Source organism: Tachysurus fulvidraco, chromosome 17 (assembly GCF_022655615.1).
Source record: "Tachysurus fulvidraco isolate hzauxx_2018 chromosome 17, HZAU_PFXX_2.0, whole genome shotgun sequence".
In the NCBI taxonomy this organism is placed as follows: Eukaryota; Metazoa; Chordata; class Actinopteri; order Siluriformes; family Bagridae; genus Tachysurus; species Tachysurus fulvidraco.
In genome coordinates this window covers 25,016,941-25,039,440 of record NC_062534.1, presented here as the reverse complement: position 1 = coordinate 25,039,440, position 22,500 = coordinate 25,016,941, and the positions used below count along the sequence as shown (strand labels likewise).

Genomic DNA, 22,500 nt, shown 5'->3' with positions numbered 1-22,500 from the left:
AATCTGTGTGTGTGTGTGTGTGTGTGTGTGTGTGTGTGCATATGAAAGGTAACTGAATTTAAAGGATCTTTATAGAAATCATGTGGGATAAAACTGTGTTTGAGTGTTTCTGCATGTGTGAGCATGTGTGTATGTGTGTGTGCGTGTGCATGTGTGTGTGTGTGCGTGTGCATGTGTGTATGTGTGTGTGCGTGTGCATGTGTGTGTGTGTGCGTGTGCATGTGTGTATGTGTGTGTGTGCGTGTGCATGTGTGTGTGTGTGCGTGTGCATGTGTGTATGTGTGTGTGCGTGTGCATGTGTGTGTATGTCTGTGTGTGCGTGTGCATGTGTGTATGTGTGTGTGTGCGTGTGCATGTGTGTGAGCGTGTGTGTGTGTGTGTGTGCGTGTGCGTGTGTGCGTGTGCATGTGTGTATGTGTGTGTGCGTGTGCATGTGTGTGTATGTCTGTGTGTGCGTGTGCATGTGTGTATGTGTGTGTGTGCGTGTGCATGTGTGTATGTGTGTGTGCGTGTGCATGTGTGTGTGTATGTCTGTGTGTGCGTGTGCATGTGTGTATGTGTGTGTGGGCGTGTGCATGTGTGTGTGTGTGTGTGTGTATGTGTGCGTGTGTGTGTGTGTGTGTGTATATGTGTGTATGTGCGCATGTGTACAAGTGTGTGTGTGTATGTGCGCATGTGTACAAGTGTGTGTGTGTGTGTGTGTGTGTGTGTGTATGTACGTGCGCATGTGTACAAGTGTCTGTGTGTGTGTGTGTGTGTGTGTGTGTGTGTGTGTGTGTGTGTGTGTGTGTGTGTGTGTGTGTGTATGTGCGCATGTGTACAAGTGTGTGTGTGTGTGTGTGTGTGTACGTGCGCATGTGTACAAGTGTGTGTGTGTGTGTGTGTGTGTGTGTGTGTTGCAGTTCTAATAACAGCTTTCTCAGTTTTCTTGCAGATTACCATAGAAACCATTGATCAGAAGTATAAACCCTTCTAGCTGCCAGCTTCACCTCTGACTGTTACACAGCGCTGACACTGGAGTCTCCTTCCTGTAAACAAGCTGTTACTATAGAAACTATCAGAGCGAGTACATTGATATAAACACAGCGTAGTAACTCGATTAGCCGTAATGTAGGACACGATGAAACAAATCCACTTCCTTTAGGCAAAAAGCTGGAGGGACAGAAACAATAACATACTGTACATCAGGGTGGAGTTTATAGGTGATAACTGAGCACTAAACTCACCTCGGGCAACACAATAACATACTGTACATCAGGGTGGAGTTTATAGGCGATAACTGAGCACTAAACTCACCTCGGGCAACACAATAACATACTGTACATCAGGGTGGAGTTTATAGGCAATAACTGAGCACTAAACTCACCTCGGGCAACACAATAACATACTGTACATCAGGGTGGAGTTTATAGGCGATAACTGAGCACTAAACTCACCTCGGGCAACACAATAACATACTGTACATCAGGGTGGAGTTTATAGGCGATAACTGAGCACTAAACTCACCTCGGGCAACACAACAGAAGTGTAGAAGAAGAGCGACAGCTACATCTCCAGAGAATAAAGGACATCCTGCATTGTCTACATTCCTCTGTTATATCGTACAGAATTTACTGTTCCTTCTGCGTGAAGACGAGAACTGACCACACCCTCAGTGACCACACCCTCAGTGACCACACCCTCTGTGACCACACCCTCTGTGACCACACCTTCTGTAACCACACCCTCTGTGACCACACCCTCTATAACCACACCCTCTGTAATAACACCCTCTGTGACCACACCCTCTGTAACCACACCCTCTGTAACCACACCCTCTGTAATCACACCCTCTATAACCACACCCTCTGTAATAACACCCTCTGTGACCACACCCTCAGTGACCACACCCTCTGTGACCACACACTCAGTGACCACACCCTCAGTGACCACACCCTCTGTGACCACACCCTCTGTAATCACACCCTCTATAACCACACCCTCTGTAATAACACCCTCTGTGACCACACCCTCAGTGACCACACCTTCTGTAACCACACCCTCTGTAATCACACCCTCTATAACCACACCCTCTGTAATAACACCCTCTGTGACCACACCTTCAGTGACCACACCCTCTGTGACCACACCCTATGTAACCACACCTTCTGTAAAAACACCCTCTGTGACCACACCCTCTGTAACCACACCTTCTGTAAAAACACCCTCTGTGACCACACCCTCTGTAACCACACCCTCTATAACCACACCCTCTGTAAACACACCCTCTGTAAACACACCCTCTGTAAACACACCCTCTGTAACTACACCAGAGAGAGAGAGAGAGAGGGAGAGAGAGAGAGAGAGAGAGAGAGAGAGAGAGAGAGAGAGAGAGAGAGAGAGAGCGTAGAAATGAGGGTTGAGTTCTTCTATTTCATTGTTTTAAAAATAAAGAATATATGACGTGAGACAGAGAAGTGAGACGGTGTGAGAGAAGACGCTACAAAGAGTTTACACAACACCTTCGATGATACAGAGCTGTTTCTAAATGACATTTTGGAGCAGAAAGATGAGAGGACGGAGCGAGGGGAGAATGTGTGTGTGTGTGTGTGTGTGTGTGTGTGTGAATAACCTTTACACCTCCAACATCTCCTATCATACACACAGACTCGTCTCACCTCAGTGGAGAAAGAAAAAAAACAAAAAACAAAGACAAAGAGAGAGACGTGAAGAGATGAGTCCGAATTTACAGAGCAACCTTTTCTTTCTGTCACACATCAAACAGCAGCAGAGTGACTTCAAACACAGAGAGACGACCAGCTTCATGACCACATGACCTCCTCGTCCACATGACTTCCTCGTCCTCATGACTTCCTCGTCCACATGACCTCCTCGTCCACATGACCTCCTCGTCCACAAGACCTCCTCGTCCACATGACTTCCTCGTCCACAAGACCTCCTCGTCCACATGACTTCCTCGTCCTCATGACTTCCTCGTCCACATGACCTCCTCGTCCACATGACCTCCTCGTCCACAAGACCTCCTCGTCCACATGACCTCCTCGTCCACAAGACCTCCTCGTCCACAAGACCCCCTAGTCTAATTAACTAATTAAGATTATAAAATAAGATAACTTATTTTAGATTGATGATGGAGAATAGAAATAAATCTCATTAATATTTATACATTTGAAGCAACTTAAATAAGAGAGAATTGTTGTTCAGTTGCTACGATGTCCTTTCCCCAGGTGAGTTATAGTGAGCCACAGGATTTTAAGTGTGTAAATTGTGAATTTTTGGCTCAGACTGTAAATACAATGAGAATTATGGAGCAGGAAACTTCAACCTGACCGCATGACCTCAAGCTGACGGAAAGCTACTGACTATCACGTACTGCGTCCGGCGGCGGCAGCAGTGTGTTAAGTCGAGGAGTGGAGTGTGTGTGTGTGTGTGTGTGTGTGTGTGTGTGTTGCAGAGAAGCTCTAAGTCCTTATTGATCCACATCAGAAGAGCTCATCTGTATCTGTAGGTTAGAGCCCAGGGGTCATTATATTAGCCGTAGGAGGAGCTGATGGATGGCACAGTCGCTCTGAACCCACAGGACATAAGCACAGGAAATGAGTCAGAACGTGGCCACTTCACTACACGGGAGATCAGCAAATCTCAGGGATTTTACAGCTTATAAAAGGCAACGTGGCATGAACACAAAATCCTGTGTACAGAGTCAGCCATGACAGCCTGGGAGTATCGAGAGCTAACATAAACCATCATCAGAAAAATCAACAAAGTCTCAATGCTAAAGCCTGGAAATGATGTTGGCTTAAAAACCTGCAAACACACCAGTTTATTACACAACCACACTATAAACTGCAGCTCTGTAAAAAGGGGTGGAGTTAGCGCGAATTCTACCTCAATACTGCATTCTGATTGGTCAGGCTTTGGTTTTCTATTAACGCACTTGTTTGGATAGCTGAGGGTTTCCATAGCGACGGCTCGTTCACGGTGACCCGTACAACAGACGCTCAGATCGATAATGATACGTAACGGTCGACGTCGTCGGAAGACGGAAGGAGTCTCCGGTGTCAGAAGTGAAGCAGTGATGTTCTTTAGGACAGAAGGACTTTATACTTCACTGTGGTTTCTCTGGGTTCTTTTTATCAGATAGAAAAAGAAAGAGAGAGAGAGAGAGAGAGAGAGAGAGAGAGAGAGAGAGAGGGGCTGGTGAGGGAATGATTGTATAGCCATTGTTAGCATTGAACGTAACTATAAATGTCCTACACTGTGTAACTTCAGTAAAATCCCAGCCGGTGGTGTTTAACTCCTCCCTCACTAATGGCTCCTGTGTCTGATTATTAACTGCAGTGAGGATCAGAAACGCCGAGCTGTAAACGCAGCGCTATGGAATTCTTTAAACAGCATATTAAGCTCTAGTTTTTTTTGCAGCGTGATAGAGGTTAAGCGGTGAGGTTAGCACTTATAGCCTTAATAACACGTTCCTGTGCATTAGACCTCCATGTCTACTACACTTCCCAGTCGATGCCTGAACCGCTGTATCGATTAGCACGAGCTCCGCATCCTTCGGGTGTCGCCCGGGCGACGCTAATGACAGGATCGGTGTCAGAGATGTCACACCTCTTACGTGCACGCTGCTACTTTCATCCGCATCTGGAATCAATTACGGATATCAAATCCATTTTTAAATGACGGCATCCGTGAGGTGTTTATTTGCAGGGAACGCAGAGCGAGAGAGAGAGAGAGCGAGAGAGAGAGAGAGAGAGAGAGAGAGAGAGGTTAGATATGTGTATCATCACATACAAATGACCTGCTTTGATTTTAAAGCGAGGACAATTTGTGATGAAATGAAAAACACAAATAAGGTTATTAAGATCGGAACACGAAGCTTCACGGCGTGGTCTTTTATGCAGTGCGATGTAGTCATAGACGGTGACAGATATATTATACACACATACAGTACACACACACACTTTTTATGGAGCCGCCTGCACCCACGCGTGTCATTCAGATGAAACGTGGAGGCACTTTCAGGTGGTGATGGACAGCCCAAATTGGGTGGGATCGGCAGGAGGTGACAGCCAGCGACTCATCACGCTTTCCAGCCAAATGGGGAAATAGCAGACCTGTCACATTCTCCCGGTTCAGCCTTCATTAACCAAATCATCTCTCGCTCTTTGCACTTCTTTCATTCTCCCTCGCTCTCCCTCACTCATTCCAGCGTAAGACTCGAGTCAGACTCTTCTCCACCTCCGATAACCTTTGTTTATGTAAAGTAGGAAACCGAAACCTTCACACAACCAAAATAACACTAATAAAAAAAGTCCTTTAAAATCAGCGTCGAGGTAAAAGACCCGCGTGGCTCGGAACAACTCGCAGGACCCACACCTTCTTTTGAAGTTCTTAACATCCACATCGATTTGTTCAAGGTCTCGATAATCCATGTTTATGTATGTCACGGGACGGGTTCTGTGGAGAACCTCGTAGTTATTAAAGATACATGAAGACACAAAGTCTGCTGAACAGCGGCTTGTGATCAGAAAGTGAGTAGAGGAGATGTCTTGTGCATGCGACAAGCTTTAAGATCTGCCTTCAAAGCTGAAGAGAAGAATAACGAGATTTCACAGGTTCCCGTAAATGTGCAGAACTCACCAGGCAACATGAAAAAACAGTATTCGCTCAGAAATATACAGAAAACTGCGTGTGTTTATTTGATGACTTTATATTTTTACCTAGCATGGATCTTTGCACTGTATATTTTGGAAATCTATGACTAAGATTTTCTTGAAGTCTGGTTAGAGTTAAAGGTGCGGTCTCCGTCGTTTGAAAACCGATGTCGACATTTGAAATCACCAAAACAAACACGCCCCTAACCCAAACGGGTCCCACCCCTGTATCGATAGCTCCGCCCACACACACATACATACGTAACCCAGGCGACTAACAGAAAGAAACGTGTCTTTATCATAGCTGAAGGGAAGAACAATACGATTGTAGATAAACAAACAAGCAAAAATGCCACACAAGCATAATGATGTAAAGGACAAAGGCATATATTAGTTCTGTGTAACAAAGCAAAACCAATGTTACTCACCTATCGAGAAGGAAAAAAGCGCCTCGGCGTCTTAAGTAAAGTCGGCCACATATTCAATCAATCAATCAATCAATCAAATTTTATTTATAGAGCACCTTACAACTGCCAAAAGGAGCACAAGGTGCTTTCCAGTAAAACAACAATAAAAACAAAATAAATAGAATCAATAAGAACACAATGAACCATAAAATAGCAGTTGAAACCGGGTCTATGCGTTAAAAGCTTGTATGAATAAATATGTCTTCAACTGCGATTTAAAAACACTCAGCACAGTGATGGATCGTAAATGTGCTGGAAGTGCGTTCCACAGCTTTGGTCCCTTGATGGCAAATGACCGGCCTCCAAACTTCTCATAATTGTATTTGGGAATGACCAGAGAGGTATGTCCAGAGGAGCGGAGAGATCTGGCTGGTTGGTAGACCTTTATTAATTCTGTGAGATAGGCTGGGGCCAGACCATTGATGGCCTTAAACACACAGAGAAGGACCTTATACTCCACCCTAAACCGCACCGGAAGCCAGTGAAGCGAGTGGAGGACAGGGGTGATGTGTGAGTGTTTGGAGGTGTTGGAGAGAAGACGTGCTGCCGCATTTTGTACTATTTGAAGCCGATTGAGAAGTGATTGATTAAGTCCAGTGTAGAGAGCATTACAGTAGTCAATCCTTGAGCTGATGAAGGCATGTATAGCTTTTTCAAGGTCAGCTTGAGACAAGAATGATTTTACCTTGCTGAGTAGTCTTAACTGGTAAAAGCTCGCCTTCACTACTGCACTGATTTGCTTATCGAAATGCATTCCCTTGTCAAAAATAACACCCAGGTTACGCACGGTAGGAGCAAACTGAGGTGTTAGAGAACCAAAACTAAGAGAACTGCTGGAGGAATCTGGGCTAAACAGGATGTACTCAGTCTTTTCTTCATTCAGATGAAGGAAGTTCTGGGAAAGCCACTGTTTGATATCCTGAAGGCAATTATTAATTAAAAATTAATTAATTTTATTAATTTTATTATTATAAAAATTTATTATAAAAATTTATTAATTAAATTAATTAAAAAATATTCACAGGTCGGAGTTTCCCGAGTCGATAACTCCTGAGCTAAACGCTGTTACTACACAAAAGGCGGTTGTAGCTGCCTCTCTACATTACTACGATAGAAAAGAGGTGTTATTTGTGTAGTAACAGCGTTTAGCTCAGGAGTTATTGACTCGGGAAACTCCAACCTGTGAATATGTGGCCGACTTCCTGCTCCTTCAGTTCTCTCCAGCGCTGGAAAGCTGATCCTATATTAACACGTCCTACTTCTTGTCCTTATCGTAAGTCTTTCTTCTCTTTCTTTCTTTGTTTTTATCCTCCATGTTAAAACCGCTTTCTGCTAATGTCACACACGCGCACCGAACACTCTCTCCGCCCATATCGACAAGACACGCCCCTTTCTGCTCATTGGTCACACGTTAGTTTTGTATTTGTTTAGTTTGTTGTTCTGACTAATTTTCTGAAGCATTTCTCAAACGGCTGAGACCGCACCTTTAAGTTTTAAGACGTTTACATTTTCCATCACAGTAAATGATCCCTATTCGGATTGCGTCGTTTTCTTTTTCCTTTGGTACAACTTTACTTACATGTAGCGTAGGTTCGGGTTCTGGGCGAAAGCTCGAGTCTGGATGGTCCTTAAATTGCAGTTCATGATAGTCCTGAAAGAGAAAAGAGCAAATATGTTTGTTTTCCTTCTCAACCAACCACTGTGACATTTTCCCAAACACTTGTCGGAGTGTGCACACTGGAAGAGGGCTTATTGTAAATGACTGCGAAAGCTAAGCCACGATGGTATCTATGGAAACCGGCATTCAGACAGAGAGGGCCTGTGGATCGCACCAGCGCCAAATAGCGAGTGTGTTGATTACCTGCTGATTTGACGTCGCATTTGAGGTAAATCATAGGTCTGGCTTGAAGCACATGACTCGTGAGAGGACGAGAATGGTGCAGTTTGGTTGTTTTAACCTGACATGACTCCGGCGCCGTCTGAGCCGATAATTATTTAGACGGCTAAAGGAGATGATAAAAAAGCGCGACGGCTTCTCTTTCTCCTGAGGTATCATTACAGCCAGCATCCTCATTGGAAAAGCAACCTCTCCTCCCTCTCGTCGTTGCTCTCGCTGGCATCTCAAATCAATTATGTATATTGAATCCGTTTTTATCACCAGCATCTGTGAGATGTTTATCCGTGCCGAGCGCTCGCTCCTGTTTTCATTACGGCCATGTGAAGGGGTAATCAGATCGTCGTCTCCTTGGGGTCGAGCCCACACACGGCCGTGGGTTGTGCTGCAGGACTCGAATCGTTCCAGCTGTCGGTCGGTCTGTGATTCTGATCGTGCAAGCAGAGGAGCCTTATAGTGCTAAAGATTACTGACTGGTTTCAATCAGTGCACTAGAGTGAATATTAAGGTGTCTCTGCTCTGTGAGGACTCAGAACTTGTGTACTGGATCTTTTGGTTTATTATTTCGAACGCTATTAGGTCGGTTCCTCACAGTACCAAAATCACAGGATTGGTCTTGAGCTCTGGTGTACGTATTCCCTTTGTGTTTGGGTCTCCTCTGGGTTCTCCAGTGGATTTCCTCTGTTTTCTCCATCAGATTTATTCTGGGACGTCTGGGGGGTTCCCTCTGGGATCTCTGGTGGGTTTCCTCTGGGACCTCTGGTGGGTTTCCTCTGGGACCTCTGGGGTGTTTCCTCTGGGACCTCTGGGGGGTTTCCTCTGGGACCTTTGGGGGGTTTCCTCTGGGATCTCTGGTGGGTTTCCTCTGGGACCTCTGGTGGGTTTCCTCTGGGACCTCTGGGGTGTTTCCTCTGGGACCTCTGGGGGGTTTCCTCTGGTATCTCTTGTGGGTTTCCTCTGGGACCTCTGGTGGGTTTCCTCTGGGATCTCTGGTGGGTTTCCTCTGGGATCTCTGTTGGGTTTCCTCTGGGACCTCTGGGGTGTTTCCTCTAGGATCTCTGGTGGGTTTCTTCTGGGACCTCTGAGGGGGGTTTCCTCTGAGATCTCTGGTGGGTTTCCTCTGGGACCTCTAGGGGGTTTCCTCTGCGACTTCTGGGGGGTTGAGCTCCTGGACAACTCTCGTTCCAGCGATATGAACATGTGCACTGGGAAAAAGTCACATGGATTCTGTTCTTGACCGTTCATTGACCTTCATGTTCCATAACCACATGTATCAGATCTGGTATCCCATTAAACATTAGACTCAGGTCTAATTCCAAGACTCTGAATTTTTGTGCCCAAACACCAGACTTGCATCATATTAGAGCAGAGCTTCAGAAACGTATCATTTAACAACCTGCAAATCTGAATGATGCTTTAAACGTCTTTGGTTGTTTCTCACGATTACATTTAATGGATCCACGAGAAGAGTGTTTTCCTCTCATATGCTTAGGACTCTGGGAATGATCAAAAAACTCCATACAACCCCTCTGGAGTTCCCTGTTTTCAAGTGTTTAATGTTTAAAGTGAAGGTGTTAGTTTCATGCTAATGCAAAAGAAAGAAATCACACCATCGAAGTAAAAGATAGATTCAGCATTTAAATGTACAATAGATTGTAAATCCATGCTTATTTTATTCACTAGACAACCTTCACATCTGATCTTGAACTGGTAGAAACATTATAACAAAGAAATTCTCTGGTTTCTCGATAGCTCCAGCATAAGCAGCGAGCGGTTCTGAGTCGTCTATCGATTTCTTAATATAATTAAACATAAAATATAATGACGGATCGATAAAAAAAGAGTTAAAACAGTGAGAGGCAATGAGAAGCTGTGGTTTCTGTGGACTGGGTTCTGGGCGCTGGTGGAGTATTGACAAACGCTAGTAACTGATGAGAAACATGCTAATCAGTGCTGCTGTAATTGCTTTAAGCCTTTGGAAATTGGCTAAGAGAAAATGTGCATGTGCTAGCATGTGTACGCGAGACGGTGTGAGGATGAGCTTCCGCGGACGTGTTTTGGAAGTGGGTGTTTTCAGCAGGCCAAACAGGAAGAGGAAAGGGAGAAGGAAAGGGTAGAAGCCGAGTTGAGTTCTCATCCAGACGCTGGCGATGGGGGACGTAATTAAATTTCCTGGCTGCTCCAGTGCTGTTTATTGGATCAGTGCAAAGCAGACCTTGGGGAGGATCTTTTTGTTTGTGGGCCGACTTAAAAGGAAAATCCACGCTGCTAAAGTTGATCACTGGGAGATGAGAACGTACCCTGCTGACCGGCTAGCATCGTCACAGAGCGCTAATCCCGAGATCTTCCGGGCTGGTGTAAAGGAAATATTAGCGATATAGTGCTAAAAAGTGCTAATGCTACTCACAGTCTCTGAATTCCTGTGTACAGCGCCATGTCAACTTCCTGTACGGTTTGCAGACCCAACCAGTTCTCGATGTGTCTGTAGAAAAGAAGAAGAAAAAAACATCAGCACGGGTTCAGAGAGCTCAGGCTAGTCAGCTAGCATGCACGAACTAGTCAACAGACATGTTGTTCAGATGCACAGGTCTGAACACAGATGTAAAATGTTAATGTCTCTTATACAGAAGCATTCTCTCAGAAAGAAAAGTACAATGTACGTAAATAAATGTACGATTTACGAAATCTATGTTCCGTAAAAGCGACAGAGCTTTCGAGTTTAAGCTTCGCGGTTCCTCCATAACAGGATAAGGAGCTCCGTCGTTTAACGGAGGTTCCACGACATAACCGTAAACCGTTGGCAGATCGATTTAAACAGAATTTATTTTAATGACATTTAAAGATATTTATTCAAAGATATGCAGATAAGTGGGCGGGGTTTAGGTTCCTAGCTGTTAATTCTCTCTCGTTACGATTCGTTTCTCAGAAACTTTTTACGCTTCGGGATCGAACATTTAAATCAGATAGAAAACTAAAGTGTTGATTAAGGCAAATGGGCTCCAGATGAAGACGGACTAAAGAGGTAATTTCTGCTCTTTATGGAAGGAGAGAACGGCGAAGCCTGATGGAGAATCTGGAGCTCTGGCAGCAGCAGATGTGAGGAGATCCAGCTGCTGTGAGCTTTTGTGAGAGAGAGAGAGAGAGAGAGAGAGAGAGAGAGAGAGAGAGAGAGAGAGAGAGAGAGAGAGAGTATAAATTCATAACACACACATGCTGATTAATGACTGTTTTCTTCCCGGAGCCATGCGAGAGACTCGAGTGAACACCACTTCAGGCCATCGCTGTGTTGTGCAGATAAAGCCGAGGCTCTGGAGGAAAACTGCAGCAATCACCGAGAATCAAAGAGAAACTTACTGCTGGGCGTCTCAGCGCTTTACAGAGGAACTCTAATGCGGTTTATTAATGCGCCATTTAAAATTCAACTCCAAGGAGTTCATTCAGCAGCCAATTTATACATTTTCCATGCAATTAATATGCTGCGTTTTTTTTTTTGTTTGTTTTTTTTTAGCTACAATGCTAACGTGAGGTATTTGTACAGTATAGCCACCAGTTTAGCGACTTTCCTCGGCAGTAAGTGACGTTTCAATCAAAAACATAAAATCGTATAATCTTATTCATTTGCATCATGTTAAATAATTATTCATTATTTATATGTTTTTTAATTTTTCAAGAAAAAAAATGTAAATTTTATTTTATTCATTTTTATTGATTTTTTTCTTCTTCACAAAATCTGTTGACTTATTAACATTTGAAATTTTAATTGTTTATATACGTATATATATATATTTCACATGAGATGGATTTTCCTCTGACTTTACACATAAATTAATTAGCTATATAATTATTTGTTTATTTATTATTATTATTATTATTATTATTATTTATTTATTTATTTATTTATTTATTTTTACAGATTATCATTAATTAATTGTTAATCTTTGCTACTTTCACAGTCAATTATCGGCATGTGACATGGCGCACACCGCCGAGTTAATTACAGATCTCAGCACTTTAATGTGTGGAAAAAGCGAGTATACACACACACACACACACACACACACAAACACACACTCTCACACACACACACACACACACACTCTCACACACACTCACTCACACACACACTCACACACACACACACACACACACACACACACACACACACACACACACACACACTCACACACATACACACACACACACACACACACACACACTCACACACACACACACACACACACACACAAACACACACACACACACACACACACACACACACACACACACACACACGTGTATTCACAGAATCGGAAAGCTCTGAGAATGAACAGTGACACTTTGTGTGTAAAGTTAACATCACTTTAACACGACAAAACAGAACAAATAACAGAGTGTAATTAGATTTGCATTCCTGTAGCATTTATTTCTTACAACCTTCCTCACTTTCAGTTAACTTTTTCATTACAGATTTGCAGGAAACACACACACACACACACACACACACACACACACACACACACACACGCACGCTACCTAAACCTTTACTTTAATAAGCCACTCTCACCGCCGCTCAGAGAAAAAGTCGCTCATTTCTGAGAATAGTCTGCAGGAAATGAAACAAAATGTCAAATATTTTCTATTCAGCCTTTCAATTGTAACTAAAACCTAATTCTATGATGATGTAATGTACGTCGTTCGTTAACACGAACAAACGATTTTATTACATTTAACACGGTGTTAGTAAGCATCTTGTTTACAGTTTATTTTGCTCTTCGCAGATCAGACAGCACTAACAGGTTTATTTACTATGTGATGTTTTTATTAGTGATTTATTGACTTTAATAGCGAGCGATATTAGCAAGACGGCGAAGATGCCAAGGACGCCGAGGCGGATCTGACCGCCTGGCCGCGGCACAAGATCCACTACGAAGTTCTTCCCGGGATTTACGGGTAAATCTGACATTTTGGCAAATAATCACACTACTCAAGTTTGACATGATGAATACATTGACATTCAAGACGCCGGTGTCCCGGATAGCAGAACGTAGCATCCGCGCAAGCTTTGGCAGGAAAAAACGAGAGATAATTATGTTTTTTTTTTGCTGTGCCGGCGCCAGAGTGGGATGTTCAGCAACATGGGCAGATGGTTCTGTATGAAGTTTTATAATTTGGCCTGGAGGGACCAGAGCTTCAGCTGCTGTCTAGCTAACGAAAGCTAAGCTCGCTAAGCCTCTGCGCATCAGAGCACTCTCTGGCTGAGTGTGAGTTCAGAGCACCGTCGGGATGCTAATTCAGATATTCAGACGGCTAAGATCTAAAGAACCGGACATTCTGGTGGGAAAAAAGAACAGCGGGTTGCTGACAGCACAGCCTAAATCAGTGGAAAACTGACGTGTGTGTGTGTGTGTGTATGTGTGTGTGTACGTGGCTGATGTTTCCTGATCTGTACAAGCATCAATATCATCTTAATTCAGCGAAGAAATTGAAAAAAAGACGCTACAAGCGCTCCAGGAAGCAGCGCTGTCGGCCATTTGTTTAACTCGATTCACCAGAATCAAACGTAATGAATCGAATCCAGTGGGATCTGATTAGCATATTAGCGTTACATAACACAGATAAAGCGGCTAGCTTTCAATCATGTTTAGGCAGGTTAGCGTGTTCAGGGTGAGGTGCTGTTTGGACGCTAGACTCCACAAACACAAGCCATTTGCATTCTGGAAGTACAGCGAGCCAAAAGAGAGATTAAGTCCAGATCGGCTGCTGGGATGGGATGCGACGTGCGCCAGAGAGGACAGGAACCAGTTTGAGAAAGACGAGGACGAGCTCCACGGTTTAAAGTGAGAAAGAACAGGGGAAGGAAGAACGGACAAGTGAAGACAGTTAAATCTCTAAACAGGCAAATCTTATAGTGACAGATTTAATGATAATCCAACACCAAGGCATGCATCTAGACAGACAGACAGATAGATAGATAGATAGATAGATAGATAGATAGATAGATAGATAGATAGATAGACAGACAGACAGACAGACAGACAGACAGACAGATAGATAGATAGATAGATAGATAGATAGATAGATAGATAGATAGATAGATAGATAAGAGCAACAGCTTCATTAGGAAAGTAAAGCCCCACACAGACAGCGATGTCCTTTACAAGTTTCAGAGCTGGAACATTAGCCATGTTCCCTTTAGGCTCTGTAGCCAAAGTAGTAGCCTTTTCCCCTCCTCTCCTCCCCTGTGCTTCCTCTAGATTTATGACTTACCCTACTACCCACAATGCAATTACAAGCGAGCTAATGAGGGAGCGTGTAATGACGGATAAGGCTGCCGGGGTCCCGAGAGTGCGTGTTGGACACTGATGTAAAATCCTGCCCTTGTCGTTGTGCCATTGTGCAACATACCCATGACATTCTGCTCATGTCTGCCTGGTGGGAACATTAAGCAGCAGCTGGAGAAAGCAGACGAGCGAAACGCAACTCAAGCATCAATTCTAAGCTTAATAAAGGAGGCCATCTTGTCTAGCGTCTCTGAGGACGCAGATCCCGTCTTTTCCCGATCGCTCGTTTATCGTCTAGCCGTCTTGATCACTTATCCCTCAGAGATGTCTGCGGCTTCGTCGTGATGCTACCGGCTCTGTTATCTTTCTGCGTGCTCACGTATTCCTTCTGGAACTAATAGTCATCGTTTCTATGGTAACAGCTCGATCACGGCGATTTACGGTGCAGTGGACGCTCTATAATAAAGGACTGTATAAAAGACTGTATAAAAGTGTCCAGGTGACTTTACAGTCTTTATCCTGGTCCAGGTGACATTAGAGTCTTTATCCTGGTCCAGGTGACATTAGAGTCTTTATCCTGGTCCAGGTGACTGTGAAGTCTTTATCCTGGTCCAGGTGACTGTGAAGTCTTTATCCTGGTCCAGGTGACTTTACAGTCTTTATCCTGGTCCAGGTGACATTAGAGTCTTTATCCTGGTCCAGGTGACATTAGAGTCTTTATCCTGGTCCAGGTGACTGTGAAGTCTTTATCCTGGTCCAGGTGACTGTGAAGTCTTTATCCTGGTCCAGGTGACTTTACAGTCTTTATCCTGGTCCAGGTGACTTTACAGTCTTTATCCTGGTCCAGGTGACATTACAGTCTTTATCCTGGTCCAGGTGACATTACAGTCTTTATCCTGGTCCAGGTGACATTACAGTCTTTATCCTGGTCCAGGTGAATTTACAGTCTTTATCCTGGTCCAGGTGACTGTGGAGTCTTTATCCTGGTCCAGGTGACTTTAGAGTCTTTATCCTGGTCCAGGTGACATTACAGTCTTTATCCTGGTCCAGGTGACATTACAGTCTTTATCCTGGTCCAGGTGATTGTAGAGTCAGAGCACTTCCCAGGAACACTGGTGTGACACCAGTACACCACCAGGAGGTTTTCTGGATGTAGCTTTTCCCCCTAATCTCAGCTCAAATCAAACACCTGACCTGGGAATTGTTGTTAAGTACAACGGGACAAAATCCATCTTTTCACACACATGACATCTTGACCTCCAACTGGCAGCTGCACAACAGGAGCCATCAGTGTTTCAGCCAGACCTCCATTTCCTGCTGGCTCCAGTTCTGCAAATATTTATGACTAAATAGTCTTCTTACAAGGTTCAGTTCCTGGCAGTGAGCAACACATTAAACCAGAACATTAATTACTTTAATTGGTGTGTTTAGAGAGATGTTGGGATTAAACCAGGATTCAAGACCGTGACCAGGGGTCAGGGAGAACCTTCAGCTGGTCAACCTGAAAGCTGAAGGATCTTCTTGATGTCACACAAACACATTTTCAGCTCTGATTTCTCCAACTTTCTTCTCAGAGTTTAAATTTAAACACTCCGAGGTTCTCTCGGTTTCTTCCGATTCTTCATGAGATCAAAGGCTTAATTATATTTAATGCACTTGTATTAATATGTTATTGTTGCTATAGTAACAGCTCAGGCGTGTTTGGGACAGAAGAGTTCACACTTTCTAAGTTTCTATGGTAACATGACAAGGTGTGTTTTTATCTCTTGTTATCATGAAGAGTGAGAATAACGAGAGACTGCTGAGGGGATGAGTGTTTATAGTGTTTATGGGGGGGGGGGCAAGGTGGCTTAGCGGTTAGCACGTTCGTCTCACACCTCCAGGGTCGGGGGTTCGATTCCCACCTCCGCCTTGTGTGTGTGGAGTTTGCATGTTCTCTCCGTGCCTCGGGGGTTTCCTCCGGGTACTCCGGTTTCCTCCACCGGTCCAAAGACATGCATGGTAGGTTAATTGGCATCTCTGGAAAATTGTCCATAGTGTGTGTGTGTGTGAGTGAATGAGAGTGTGTGTGTGTGTGTGTGTGCCCTGTGATGGGTTGGCACTCCGTCCAGGGTGTATCCTGCCTCGATGCCCGATGACACCTGAGATAGGCACAGGCTCCCCGTGACCCGAGATAGTTCGGATGAGCGGTAGAAGATGAATGAATGACTGGATGGATGGATGAATGAATGCTCCTGAGAGGGTTAATCATGAATTCTTCATGAAATCCAACACTTCTTTTATCCATGTTACACTTAAATGTGTTCCTCGTGGTTCCTTTGGATGGTTAATGGTTAAAAAACACACATGACATTGTGAAGTGTGTTCACTCGCAGCAGTGGAACACATTCATGAACCATCCAGATATGTCAAATAAATGCGAGCTTTGAATTTAAGCTTTAAAAAGCACAAGTGCATCTTATTGCCTCCTAAAAACAACTTTACCCCTTTTTCCCAGAACACTGGTGATCCAGTGCACAGGTGGAATGGAAATGGTCTTTTTTAATAAGTATGAATGAACAAATGAATGTTTTATCACTAGTCTGTGAGTCGGATGTAAAGTGAGTCAGGACTTCGGTGTGTTTTAGACGTGTGTTTGTCCTTCTGTTGATGATCTGACACTGAATTTTAGTGTTGAAGAGAAATCTGAGCTGCTTTTTAGATGAACAAACACTCGAAGCTTCTCAGGGAGCAGAAATGGGTTTGATATCAACATTTACTCTGAAGATTATTCATTGAATGATTACTCATTCATTCATTCATTCATTCATTCGTCTTCTACCGCTTATCCGAACTTCTCGGGTCACGGGGAGCCTGTGCCTATCCCAGGCGTCATCAGGCATCGAGGCAGGATACACCCTGGACGGAGTGCCAACCCATCACAGGGCACACACTCTCTCATTCACTCAAACTACGGACAATTTTCCAGAGATGCCAATCAACCTACCATGCATGTCTTTGGACCGGGGGAGGAAACCGGAGTACCCGGAGGAAACCCCCGATGCACTGGGAGAACATGCAAACTCCACACACACAAGGCGAAGGTGGGAATCGAACCCCCGACCCTGGAGGTGTGAGGCGAACATGCTAACCACTAAGACACCGTGACCCCCAGATACGAACATCTGTATGGAAAATAATGAAGCGTTTTCTATAAACCTATCACTTCTATTCTTAAAGTCCTGAGTGTCTACTTTCATCGAGCTTCATATTAACACCACTGTCGAGCGAGACACGACGAAGACGTTCAGTCAGCAACACGGACACCAGACAAACAGGAGGAACCCAGTTTTTTGGCTTCGGAGTACCAGAGTTAAATGTGTATTTGTAGACGGAGTGAACAAGCAAATATTCACGACTATACATGATTATTCAAACACAGCTTTTTTTGGGGGGTGTGGGGGTGTGGGGGTCAAGTCATGGCCCAATGGTTAGAGAGTCTGACTCCTAACTCTAAGGTTGTGGGTTCGAGTCTCGAGCCGGCCACGACTGAGGTGCCCTTGAGCAAGGCACCCCCCCCACACACCGCCCCACCGCTCCCCAGGTGCCGCATTGTTGAACAGATTCTGACCACGGGTTACCGTCCTTAGCTGTACGTCACGTCACGTCACGTCTTTTACCCCCAGTTTTCAAATCTTTTCCATACAAACAGTTTTATCATAAACATGCAAATAAGACGATGAGATGTCAGATGCCTCAGGAGCAGTGCTCGGAACTACACATTGATTTTATTCTGTGTCTTCTGCACAAAGATCATCATCATCATCATCATCATCAAAGATGTAACATCAAACCAAACTGATGAAAAGTCAAACTTCAGACGTTTCATCAAAGAAAAAAGTCCTGGATACGGAGTAAGAGTACCATCATAACACACGCACAACACACAGAGGACAAACAGAGACGGTTTCCAATGTTTTCAAAACTCTTCATCTTTGACCTGAGAACATCGACTGGAAAAGCCTCATCTTTACTAAACATCTACACCCACTTACACACGTCTCACCGTTCTCCCGTCTTTATTTCCTGCTTATCACCGAAACCTGCAGCTTTTAAATGGACAACAATCACATCCCAACTGGTGACGACCGCAAACCTTTAAACACGCTTCAGGTAACGTCTGCGAGCGGCGGGACATGTCTCGGGACACCGTTCAGGACTTACTTCGAGACACACGTCAGGACACATTTGGCATAATTACTATAATGATTTGTTTGTTTGACGTGTTTTAAATAAAGTTAATGAAGAACATGTGGGTCATTAAGGTCCACGGCGGTTAGATGAAGCAGTTAGCGTCCTGTCTGGCTCTGGTCTCTGTTTGGGATTCGTCCCAGATGTATCCGGTGCTGGAGGATCGATAGCTGGAGCCGCAAGGAACGGATCAAAGTTGAGGAGTGAATGATGGACGGAGCAGGTTTCAAAGTGCACATTGAGCTCTTTTCCCTAGAGACTAATTGAGCAAGGGACTAATTGATGGAATCATCGATCGAGGAGCGCGGCGGCTAAACGGTCGCTAACGAGCCTGACGGCTTTCAGGATTCGGAGCTTCGGCTCACCGTCGTGAGACTTCACCAGCTAACTCGTGTGTAAAGTTACGATCTAGAATACCCTGGTGCCGCATTTAGTGTAAAACAGTTCTTCTGATGTTCCTTGGAACCTTCTCTAGCCCCAGCAATTCTGGGATAGATACAGGATCCACAAGGAACCCTTGAGGAACCTAGTCCTAAACTGTGAGGTAGAAATCAGGATCAAGCCATTGACTCTTTGGCAACTCGTTACCCACCACCACCACCACCACCACCACCACCATCATGTTAATGTTGTATATATAAAATGTGTTCATTGATTTGAGAAGCAGCTCTAATGAAAACCCTGTGCAATGGAGAACCCTGTGCTTTGTTCTGGACCTTTTTTTCCTCCAGAGTTTCTTTCGAGAGAAAAACTGAAACATCTCCAGGATTCCAGATGAAGAATTGGACAAAAGGAAATGAGACTAGACTAAAAAGAATAAAAAATATCCTGGTCCCTTTCTCTTGTAGAAATAAGTTCATAAAATAATCACCTAGGACCTTCTTCTGATCTTCTACATATAAATCGGAAACTCTTTATGGTTCTTAGAGAAGAAAGTGTATTTTATAGTATTTTATAGTCACCTACATACACACCGCTACACACCGCTACACACCGCTACACACCGCTACACACCTAGCTGGCTGAAGTGACCGCGTACTCGTTTGTTCTCCATCTGTTCCTTTATTTTTATTTTTTTCTTGACGTTTGCCCAAACTTGCTCTTCTCCACCCTGTGTGGAGCTTTACATCATCGGTCCACAGGGTACCAGATAGACACCGAAGTGCGCCAAAATCCATCATCTTCTCAGCGATGTCTGGATTCTACTGGGCTTCGGCCTGGAAGCGATCCGACAGAATCGACTTTATTTATCCTCTTGCGGGTCGACTCATCCGCAGCCGAGCGTCTCGGCCGTGACTTGAGCGGCGTATAAAAACACACAGAGCATCAAATTAATGTCATAACATCAGCGAAAGTGCAAACAGAGAGCTGGACGAGAGGACGGAAAGTTCTGATGCGACGCGGTCAAGTAATTGGACTGGCATTGAGATTTAGGACTGAGATGGGCGTGGCCTAAAAAGGGAGGAGTTTTATGGTAGATTGATTGGCATCTCTGGAAAATTGTCCGTAGTGTGTGTGTGTGAGTGAATGAGAGTGTGTGTGTGCCCTGTGATGGGTTGGCACTCCGTCCAGGGTGTATCCTGCCTCGATGCCCGATGACGCCTGAGATAGGCACAGGCTCCCCATGACCCAAGAAGTTCGGATAAGCGGTAGAAGATGAATGAGTGAATGAATGGACATGTCGTCTGTCACGTGGCCCGAACGTTAATGCAGAGATTATGAATATTTGAGCAGCTGAAGAGAAGAGAATAAAACAATCACGGAGGAACTCGGAATACAACGGCGTCCGAGATAAAGTGGATTTTCCACATCTGTTCACTTGGCACATGATTTTATCCAAAGTGCCTCGGGTCCAGGAGCAGAGCTGAGCAGCTGAGGGCTCTGAGTCTTGGTCAGGAGCCCAGGAAAGGCTCCAGGGTGGGCTACCAAATGGCAGGCTACCAATCTAAAGTTTCACCCGAATGTCAGGAGACTCCAGGTTTGAATCCTGATGATGTTGTAACCAGAACTCCGTAACTTCCTGTTTCTTGTGTTCTATATCCTCCTGTATATTTGTATTTATTCTCTTCTTCTGTGTGTGTGTGTGTGTGTGTGTGTATGAACCAGCAGCCGTTTAATGTGTGTGCCCCCCAGCTGGGCCCAAAGCAAGCAAGTTGTACACATCACCACACAACACCAACACACACAAACCTGGGCCCCTGAGCAAGGCCCCGAACACTCAATTGCTCAGCTGCATGTGCACCACACAAAAAGATACACACACCACACAACTCACCACCACACAAGATACACAGACCACAGCATTCACCACTACACATGATACACACTGCAACACAATATGATACACACACCACTACACACACACACCACTACACACACCACTACACACACCACTACAAAACATGATACACACACCACTACACAATATGATACACACAACACTACACACATCACTACAAAACATGATACACACACACCACTACACACACCACTACACACACCACTACACACACCACTACAAAACATGATACACACACCACTACACAATATGATACACACACCACTACACACATCACTTCAAAACATGATACACACACACCACTACACACACAACTACAAAACATGATACACACACCACTACACACACATCTACACAATATGATACACACACCACTACACACATCACTACACATGATACACACATCTACACAATATGTCACACACACCACTACACACATCACTACACAATATGATACACACACCACTACACACATCACTACACAATATGATACACACACCACTACACACATCACTACACAATATGATACACACACCACAACACACATCACTACACAATATGATACACACACCACAACACATGATACTCACCACATGATACACACTGCAACACAACATGATACACACACCACTACACACACCACTACACAACATGATACACAGACACACATCACTACACACACCACTACAAAACATGACACACACACACCACTACACACACCACTACAAAATATGATACACACACCACTACACACACCACTACAAAACATGATACACACACACCACTACACACACCACTACAAAACATGACACACACACACCACTACACACACCACTACAAAATATGATACACACACACCACTACACACACCACTACAAAACATGATACACACACACCACTACACACACCACTACAAAATATGATACACACACCACTACACACACCACTACAAAACATGATACACACACACCACTACACACACCACTACAAAACATGATACACACACCACTACACACATCACTACACAATATGATACACACACCACTACACACATCACTACACACACCACTACAAAACATGATACACACACCACTACACAGATCACTACACAATATGATACACACACCACTACACACATCACTACACACACCACTACAAAACATGATACACACACCACTACACAGATCACTACACAATATGATACACACACCACTCACACACACCACTACAAAACATGATACACACACCACTACACACACCACTACAAAACATGATACACACACCACTACACAGATCACTACACAATATGATACACACACCACTACACACATCACTACACACACCACTACAAAACATGATACACACACCACTACACAGATCACTACACAATATGATACACACACCACTCACACACACCACTACAAAACATGATACACACACCACTACACACATCACTACACAACATGATACACACACCACAACACATGATACACACACCATTACAACACACCGCCACGCAGCGTTCGAATGCAGGCGTCCACACCTCACACACCATCTTCACCCTGACATCACTCCTCATCAGTTTCCTCTTTCTTCTGTCTGGTGCAGACACACACACACACACACACACACACACACACACACACAAACACAAACACACATTTCCACACAC

The 22,500-nt window shown here is 44.3% G+C and overlaps 1 protein-coding gene across 1 annotated transcript in view; it reads right to left on the bottom strand.

Annotated features, from left to right (window-relative positions):
• The window catches only part of ntrk3a (neurotrophic tyrosine kinase, receptor, type 3a), a 189,499-nt gene that overhangs the window by 116,039 nt on the left and 50,960 nt on the right, over window positions 1-22,500 (bottom strand). The window contains exons 2-3 of the mRNA XM_047802191.1: window positions 10,426-10,500; window positions 7,704-7,775 (exon numbers count right to left, since the gene is read on the bottom strand). Of these exons, the coding sequence (XP_047658147.1) occupies window positions 7,704-7,775; window positions 10,426-10,500 (147 nt within the window). The remainder of the gene's footprint in view (window positions 1-7,703; window positions 7,776-10,425; window positions 10,501-22,500) is intronic.